The 9,937-nt window shown below is 40.9% G+C and overlaps 1 protein-coding gene across 1 annotated transcript in view; it reads right to left on the reverse strand.

The window, feature by feature from the left end:
• TDRD7 (tudor domain containing 7) overlaps window positions 1–6,774 on the reverse strand; it is a 67,371-nt gene extending 60,597 nt beyond the window's left edge. Inside the window, exons 1-3 of the mRNA XM_006143718.3 lie at window positions 6,567–6,774; window positions 3,779–3,920; window positions 2,407–2,620 (exon numbers count right to left, since the gene is read on the reverse strand). Coding sequence (XP_006143780.1) covers window positions 2,407–2,620; window positions 3,779–3,920; window positions 6,567–6,773 — 563 coding nt within the window. The 5' untranslated portion in view covers window position 6,774. The remainder of the gene's footprint in view (window positions 1–2,406; window positions 2,621–3,778; window positions 3,921–6,566) is intronic.
• Between the last annotated feature and the right edge of the window lie 3,163 nt (window positions 6,775–9,937).

A 9,937-nucleotide genomic window follows, 5' to 3' on the forward strand; every position in this document is an offset into this window, starting at 1 on the left:
CATGGAGTTTTTCCCCTTTTCTTCTAAAAGTTGTAGTATCAGGTCTTACATTTAAGTCTTTAATCCATTTTCAGTTGGTATTTTCATATGGTATGAGATAAGGGCCTAATTTCAATCTTCTGTATGTGAATACCACGTTTTCCCAGAACCATTTATTGAAGAGACTATCCTTTCCCTATTTGTGTTCTTGCATCCCTTTCTTTCTTTTTTTTTAAAGTTTATTTTTTTCTTCCATGAGAGACAGACACACAGAAGCACATGCAGAAAGAGACAGGCATACCCAACAGGGTTTTCATACCACAATCCACTCCCCCACCCCCGACCTCAGCCAACAAGGACACGGCCACAGCATGCATGCCTGGCATGGACAGAGAGACATCAGGACAAATCTGGGACCATTCCATGTGGCTTGAGCAACCTGGAGTGCTACATTACCTCTGTGCAACTATGGCTGGCCTGCTCTTTGCATCGTTGTTGAAAATCGATTCCCAGTAAGTATATATTGATAGGTTTTCTATTCTAGTCCATTCATCTGTGTCTGTTTTTATGTTAAAATTACACTGTTTGGATTACTATAGTTTTCTAATAGATTTTGAAATCAGTTAATGATATGCCTCTATGTTTTGTTTTGTTTGGGCTTTTTTTTTTTTTTCTTTTTGGTTCATTTTGTCTATTCAGGATCTTCTGTAGTTTGATATAAATTTTAGGTTTTTATTCTATTTCTGTGAAAAATGTCACTGAAATTTTGATAGGGATTACACTGAATCTCCAGATCACTCTGGGCAGTACAGACATTTTCACAGTATTAATTCTTTTCATAGTTTTTTTTTTTTCTTAAGAGAGATTTTTTGCTGTAGGGCATGTGTGCTCACCAGAAACACAGAGAGAGGGAGATGGAAAGCAAAATCACTCCCCAGAGGGGATGGCCAAGCCGCAGTCCTTCCTCCTCCATTCTCCTCTCGGGATTTTGGGCACACATACAGACATGAGCCAGGCATGAATTTCAAGCGGTTGTATCTGGGACTTGAACCATGGTCGATCACGTGGGAGTCCAGTGATGTAACCATTACACCATCTGCTGGTCCCTGCTTAGTGTTTTTAAGGAAACAACTAATCCGTTTTCAATAGCAATGTATGAGTAATTCTAGTTTCTCTGCAACCTTATCAGCATTTGGTATTACTACTACTTATTTTAGTCATTCTGATAAGTGTGTGCAATGTTACCTCACTGCAGTTTTAATGTGCATTTCCCTAATAAATTATTACGTTAAACATTTTTCATGTGTTTTTACATCTAAAGTAATTACTGTTATGTTAGGGGTTGTGCATGTAATTTTACTTTATGTTTTCTTTCTGTTCCCTCTATTTCTCATTCCTCTATTTCCCTTTTCTGGCATTCTTATAGGTCAAACAGTTTTGGGAAGTCCACTCTGATTAATTTAGTATATCACTTTGTACGGTTTTCTTAACGGCTGCTCTACATATTACAATAGAAACAGGTAATACCACATTCTACAAGTATTAATGTTTTGTCACTTCGACTGAAAGTGTAGAAACCTTATTGGCATTTATGCCTCTCTGCCCTCCCATTTCATAATTGTTTTAAATATAACAATAATCAATTCAATTGTTATGGGATCTGATGCATGTACATCAGAGATCAGTGAACTTTTTCTGGAAAGGGTCCAGCAGTACATATTTTAGGCTTTACAGGCCTTCTGGTCTCTGCATAACCATTTGGCTAGGACACTATTGTGCAGATAGATACAGTTATAGGCAGTACATGCAGTTGTAGGCCATACATCAATGAAGCGATGTAGCCATGTTCCAGTGAAACTTTATTTACAAAAACAGGCACCTGGCCATGGATTGTAGTTCACTGACCTCTCAGCTAGCTTCTAAAACCATAAAATGTATAGGCTGTCCTACTGCTACCGGTCTTGGATTCCGATGCACAGATACCTGATGCTACTATATAATGATGGGCATGATTACTGGAGCAAAGAGCGTATACATTGTACTTAAAACTTATAAAATTAATTCTAGGAGAAGATTTTCAGAAAATTTTCTAAGCTATACCGAAATATAGGTTGTCGGGACAGTCATGACGCATTCTTCTGTTTTTCTATGTAAAACTGCATCATGACTTTCCCCAAAACACATGTTATGACACCTTGAGAGCTTTTAAAATAAATCTTATAATGAGAGATTATCAACAATTCAGAAAAAATATATAGAATGGAGGTAGAATCCAGAGTATGAATCGGGCAGCCGGGAAAAGTGAACTGCTATGTGAACTTAGATAAAAATACAAAGTATTTTTCTTCTTAGCCTGAACATACACCTTTAACATTTATTATCTGGGCTCACCAAACCACTCTTCTTAGTCAGACCAAGGCCAAGTACCTGCTGCTGGCAGACATGGTCACATGCCTCTGCACTGGAACGTCTCTGAGCACTTCATTTCCCAGAGCTGTGTGTAATGCACACGGCGGCATTTCAGCATCGGACTTAACTCCAAGAGAGTTTCCCTTGTTCCTTAACAGTGCTGGATTCGATTTTTTGCTGACAGAAAAATCTGAAGCAAATCCTGGTTGTCTGAGGGTTGCTTTTGGTTTTCCTGTGAAGTCAGGCACACATAATAGGTCAATTAGCCTTGTAAAACCCTAATGTCACCATGTCACTCCCCTGACCAGATGTTTTCTGTGGGTCTCGGATCTCAGAACGGTTTGTCAGGACACGAGGTCTTGCCCCTGGAAGTTGGTCAGTGAGGGTAGAGGGGATAGGAGAGTATCTAACAGGGGGGGGTTGTATCCACCAGACAAGCCAGCTGCTCTCTCTCCTCACCAGCTTATCGTGTCGGTTGTAGCTTCCACACTTTCTTACCAATGCAGCACACACAGCTATCTCAGTCCTCCCACCCAGTCTCCTTCAATCTCCTTCCACCCATCATCTGAGGCCTGGGCTCAGGGCTCCCCTTGGCCATGAAGTCCTCCACTGACGTTCTCATTTAGAATGCCCACTGCACTGGTCCAAAGCACTCACTGTGGCATTCAGCTGTCCACTGTTGTATATCATCACGGGACTATTTCTTGAAAATTTATAGTTTTAGAACTGACTGTAGGTCTCCTTGAGATAAGTGTTCAGTAAACACAGACTGTGTTGTCTATAAATAATACTGTTGTGTACTGCACAATTCATGCTTTTTCAAAAACGGAGGTTTCATACCAAAAGACATGAAGACATAATTTGCTAAATAGGACACTACAAATCATGGGTTCGTAAACCCATGATAAGGCTGTCCCTCGAATAACCTTAAGAAGAAAACCACATGTTGCCATAACAAGCTTAATTAATATCTGCTCTGAGCTACGTCACCTTGTGTCACTCCTCACTCAGTACATCACGCTCATCATCTTCACGTAAAATTTTCAAATGGAAATGCTAGCTTCCGAATTTTCCTCCTGGCATATGAGTGTTAACAAATACAGGTGGTGGGGCCAGCAGGTGGCGTGATGGCTGGAGAGCTGGACTCTCACATGGCTGACTGCTGTCTGAGTTCTGGACCTGGTGGCTTGCTTTCTCACTCCCCAGCCCCACCTCTCTTTCTCTTTCTGGTGAGCACATGTGCCCTTTAGTAAATTAAAGAATAATAATAAATAAAATGAATTAAAAAAACAAACATAGGTGTTTATCATGAATATAAGCAGTATTTCCAAAATTCTCTATGACAATGTATTCATAGGTCTAAAAATATTAGCATATGAAAAACCCTTACCTTCTAGGAAAAATGGCATGGTTTTCTTCACTCTCATCTGACAGTTAACCTGCCGCCCAGTTTTCCTTTTAGAACTTCTCTGACAAGCCACAAGCTGAGCAATTCTTGCTGTTTCCGTGCAGGCCATGGCATAGCAGGTAATCTATTCATGAGAGGCAAGGTCAGAGAAGAGACATCAGGTTCAGGGTCGCCTAGAGACCAAAATTGGTTCAAGTACTTTCCTTGAGAGAAAGAGAGAGAGAAAAGGGGAGAGAAAAAAAGACTGACTTCCCTAAGGGTCTCTAACACTACTGTCCTCCCCCTGGCCTTCCAGCCAGTAGGATCATGGGCACACCTGCAAGTGTGCCTGGAGTGTTCAGGCTGACCTGGAACCCGAGCCTGGGCTGTCCCACATGGCTCCTGTATTGTGCAGTGGCACCCTACAGCCTGTACCGCTGTGGCTGGGCCAAGTTTATAATGTTCAAAAGTGGATCTTAGGGAGACTACATGTCCCAAATCGAACTAAGCAAATATTCATGTCTCTCTCTTCTTAATCATGTTAGAACAAAATCATATTTTCTACAAGAATATCAAATAATCTTTCCCAAATGGAAAGTTTCATTTATTCCTTAAATAGGTATTTATTAAGCCTTTAAAACACACTGGGTATGATGGGATTAACAACTGAGCCAAAAGAGAACTGTGATCTGCATATGTTACCTCATATATGCCGAAGAATAGTTTATCCTCGTTTTACATATGAGAAAGCAGAGACTCAAGGCAGTTAAACTACTTCCAAGTCATGCAGCAAAGTTCTCTCTCTGTGTCCAAAGTAAGTACTTGTAACGTCTGTGTGTGTGACCACTCCAAGACTACTACATTCTAGTCTTGGAGTTTGCTGGATGATTGAAGTAAAGCTCAGTTCACTCAGCTGTAAAACAGGCATGGTGTAGACCTCGACTGTTCACTGGAGCCACAGAATTCCACAGAGGTAAACTCCAGGGCTGCCACTGGCAGGGGTATGTGGGTAAAGGAGGGCAACCAAGTCCCTGGGCCCTCCACACCTGCTTTAAAACATAGCAGTTCAGCTCTTGGCCTTTTAAAAAAACAACTTGTATGATATACAGGATATTAGGAAAAAAAAAAGACTTGAAGTATGAGGATTATTGGGACAGATCTCTGAAGGTCTGTCTAGTTATCAAGACTTTGACTCTAAATTCAATCAAATCCAGGCAAACAATGAGGCTTTACACCATAAGTCAAAACACGTTTCTACTCTTTGGCCAAGGACTTCTCTTCCTGGGAATATATTACTAGCAATGTAATTCAAAAGAAAAAAGTTACCTACCCCAGTAGATGCACTGTGGCCTATTTTAACAGTCAAAACCTACAGACATTTAACATGCCCAAACGAGGTAACGAAGGGTTATATAAATTATAATACAGCAGCTACGTGAAGCATGATTAGTGTATTAATTTGTTCAGGCACTTGATCATTCATGTATTCCACACATATGTATTCAATACCAACTATGAGGGGTGGGAAAAAAAAAGAAAACAGTCCTTCACCCTCAAAAACCTTTAGAAGGAAAAAGAGAGAGGCAAAGAAATGAAATAGAAAACATGTCGAGTGCTATAATGGATGTATAACAAGGTGCCAGTAGCAGAATGGAGGGTTTAAATCTCTCTAGAAGGATCAGGGGTGCAGAAGCATCTTATTATTAATATCAAGTTGCCAGAAAGTCATGACATAAGTTTCTATGTTTTTCTATGCAAGAATGTGTCATAACTTTTCTGACAACCCAAAACTTAATGTTTCGTATTTCCTTATAAAAATGATTACAGATTAGGCAAACCTGCCCTCTGTCTGCTCTCCTCATCCTGGTTCCCTGGTTCTCCTCCACCCTCTGCTTCTTCCCTGACCACAGCACCCAAAGAGAGGGCCTACTATATTAAGTTTTGGTGAGAAATACTCTAGACCGGTCCTATGTCTTGGCATGAGTAGCGATGCACCTAGAGAACTACAGTGCTTTGAGGAAGGAGGGCAAGTGTTTTCCTGTTTGTCTTTCGGGTGGCGACTGTCCACATCTGTCACAGTGCAGCAGGTAGATGCCAAGACGTGAAACTGCTGGGTCGCAGTGAAAGCACGATAAAAGATTAACCTGCTACCATTGAATGGCCCATTGTATTAAATGTATATGGAATACATTTTCTTCTACAAGTAGATGGATTTAAAATGGTAGAATAATACAGCTGTATGGTGTGAAGACGAGGATAGGCTAGAGAGGGCAGAGGTAGGCTGGGGGAGAGTAGAAAGGAGGCCCCGGCTAAGAACCGAAAGTGATGAGTGACCGAGGAGGAACTGAGAGAGGTCCAGATGGCAGAGGTCACCAGGAGTGCACTCAAGTGATGAGAATTTCAAAACGTCTGTGAGATGTGGCCATCAGGAGACCATCAGTGGCTTTGGCAAGAACAGCTGCATCAGGTTTGGAAAGGGCAGGTGTGACACTGAGGCAGTTCAGGCCTCCAGTATAGCTGTTTGTTTTGATGTTAAAATGAGATAAACTTTACCTCTGAAGGTCTTTTTTAGTGTGCTAAAATCATACTCTTACAGTGAAAAGAATTTGAGGGGTAAAACAAAAGACACCCAAACCTGAGCTGTGCTCTGGACGCTGTTCACTCTTATCACTCACCACCTAGCTAACACTAAGCTAGCACTGGACTTCCACCACAGGTATGAGATTGGAAGTGCCAGACAGGCAATGACAACTTGGTGTGATTCTTTCCACATGCACAATTACCTTCTTACCTCTCCAGATCTACTAGTCTCTATCCTGACCACTGCTGGCACGCTCCTCAGATAGGCTTCTAGTGTAGGGTAACCTAGCTGTTTGAAGGGGATCCAGTCTCCAGTCAAGGATCTGTACTCTCCTTGGAGCCGGGGTAATGCTATTCCATTCTTATGAGACTGCAGAACAGCTCGGAGCATCTTTGAAACCAGATCTGCTTCCAGCATCTTTGCCTATAAGAACATAGTAGAAGGTTGGCTCATTAGTCCGTGAATTCACATAGACTTTCAGAGGTGAAACTTGTTAGATTGTTGCATAAATTATTACTGAATGCTTTCTGTGCAATTACAATACAGGAAAACAACTGCTGTGGTAGAGAGAAGTACATCATACCATGAGAATGCAGGGGCAAGTCAGAGAGGTGCAAAGACTCTCCTGGGAAGGGGCGCTCTCAGAGCTATGAGGGGAAACCTGAATGGAGTCCTACAGGAATTGGCAAGCCAGGGGGAAGACAATGAGCTGTGGGGCTGGCAGAAGTCTCAGCCCAAGGAAGGGAAGGGGATGTGCAAAGGCACAGAGGTGAGAAAATGTACATGATGTAGCCCGAGAATTCCAGGCACCTAAGTTCTTGGACAAGACTGAGGAAGACTTCAAGCTGCAAGCTGATAGATGGGCTAGAAGACTAGGGCAAGAATAGATGCTAAAGCATTTATATGTGCTAATATGTTTGCATTTTAGCCAAAAGGAATGTAGTGCCTTGGCAAGATTGTAAACAGAATAAAATGATCAGATTTGCATTTTAGAATGATCATTATTCAGCAGTAGGGAAGACAAATTGAAGGAGAAAGAGTAACAAGTTGTAAGAATACTTGGAAATGGGGAGGACCAGAAAACAGACCTTGAGGAATATACAAAAAAACTCAACTGGAGAGGAAATTATTGATAGAAAGCAGAATTGATAGGAATGAATTAACTGGCTCAGATGATGATGAGAGCTCTCAAGTCTGTAGGTTAGAAGCATAGTTGACAGAATTCGGGAAAAGACAGGTTGGCGGAAGAGGAAGAGAGTGGATTATGTGGATACACACAGGCTGGGATGCTTGCACGACAGCCACGTATTGGGTGGTGGGGGAAGTCATGATCCATTTTTGCATAGAAAAATATGTCCTAACTTTCCCGATGACCTAATGTTTACTTATTCATTCCCTAGAAACCTAGGTTAGAAGTCTAAGCTGGTTACAGATTTATTGGTTATTGGCATCTAGAGGATTGAAAATAGGTTAAGGGTGGACCTCTGTGGAAGGCTGTCATTTAATAAACAGGCAGAGACAGAGCCTATTAGGTCACTGCCAAAGTCGTGACGTATTTTTCTATGCGAAAATGGATCATGACTTTCCTGACCATCAAAATAAAAAAGGCTGGGAGACAAGCATAGAAGTGGCTGAGTCATTTAAACAAAAAGATGAAACAATCAAGAACGTGTGGGGCTGGCCCCATAGCCTACTAGTTAAGGGAACTGGATCCCATATTGGCCAACAGCTATTTGAATTCTGGCCCTGGTGGCTTGAAAAACATGCCAGGTATGTGTGTGCACATGCCCAAAATCCTGATGGAGAAATGGCGGCCCAGTACCCATTGTGGGGTGCTTCTTCTAGCTTCCACCTTGTCTCTCTCTGGCAAGGGCATGGATCCTCTGGCAATTTTTTTTAAAAAGAAAAAGAACAGTGTTTAAAAGTGTCATATACAGCGGGCAGGTCAAGCAAGAGAAAAAATGAAAATTGAATTCGTGTAGCCTAGGAAATCAGTGGGGGAGGGACCAGCAAATGGCATAATGATTACGTCACTGGACTCCCATGTAGTGGACAATGGTTCGAGTTCTGAGTCCAGCAGTTTAAAACTCACGCCGGGCATGTGTGCGTGCGTGCCCAAGATCCCGAGAAGAGAATGGAGGGAGAAGGGATTGTGGCATGGCCACCTTCCCCCCGCCCAGGGGGAGGGATGGCAGTGATTTCTCGCTTTCTCTCTCTCTAGTGAGTGTACCCTATAGCAAAAAAACTCTTACTTAAAAACAAACAAACAAAAAAAGAAATCAGTGTGGGCTTTGGCTAAGGATTTTTATCCATTAGTCATGAACATTTTTCAACATTAACCACTATTATTTTCTTTGAATGATTGCATCTACTTTTAGTTTTACAGAGAAAATACAGAATGGAGAGACATTCAGAGAAATTTGTACAAGCAGTCAGGAAGAATGGCTTATCCTTTCATTGAAGGAAAACAGAAGGCAAGCCACGGACAATTTGTTAGTTTCTCTTCGACAGTGCCATCCAATTCAACTTTCTGTGATGACAAAGCTGTTTTATATCTGTGCTGTCCAGTATGGTAGTCACAAGTCACATGACTTTAAGCACTTAAAATGTGGTCGGGATGACCAAAGAACAAAATTCATAATTTAAATTAAATGCAACTAGTGGCTACCATATAGCACAGTACAGAATTAAAGACAGCCATTTATTCTCTCTGGCTTAGAAAGCAGGAAGGACAGGCTAGCAGGTGGCATGGAAGTTAAAACAGCTAGATCCCACAAGGCTGGCTGAGAAGTTCAAGTCTTGGATCCAGCAACTTGAAAATAATGTCAGGAGTGTGTTCGTGTGTATTCAAAATCCCAAGAGGAGAAGGAACTGTAGTGTGGCCATCCTATGTGTGTGGGGGGGTGGTTTCTCACTTTCTCTCTGTCTCTTTTTCTCTGCCTCTGGCAAGCACACACACCCTATAGCAAAACTAAAAAGCAAAACAACAAGAATAGCATATAATTCTACAGATTTCTTACCCAATTAAAAAAGAAAACAAAGTATCAGCTTCTTTATGGATGTTTAAATTATAAACATGACATTTAATCATGGCAAGGTTTAAGTAGCAAATCAAAATCTAAGAATTTATTGTGCATGTTCCACTAATAAATATCAACTCTTTTTAAACTGTCACTACCACATGGACACTTAATACTATAGTCTAGGAAAGATCTACATTTGGCTATATTCCTGTCTTTCTATAAGTAAAAAACATGTGTCTTTCTATACATATGTATAGATTTTACATATATTATAATATTCATTTGGGTATAAGTTACATAAACCAACTAATTTCATGTGTACTGTTTCTTGAGTTTTGAAAAATAAATACGCCCATGTAATCATCACCACAATCGAGATACAGACATTCCCATCACCTCAAAAATTTCCATCATATCAACTGCATAGTACATGTAAAAGTAAAATGCATAATCATGCAAAGAATGACAGAGAGGGAATCAGAAGTACACCACTGTAAGATTCTTATACTATATATCAAATTATTTGAAGATACATTGTGATAAATGTATTTATATATA

The sequence above is a fragment of the Tupaia chinensis genome, unplaced genomic scaffold (genome assembly GCF_000334495.1).
Source record: "Tupaia chinensis unplaced genomic scaffold, TupChi_1.0 Scaffold000104_1, whole genome shotgun sequence".
NCBI lineage: Eukaryota > Metazoa > Chordata > Mammalia > Scandentia > Tupaiidae > Tupaia > Tupaia belangeri.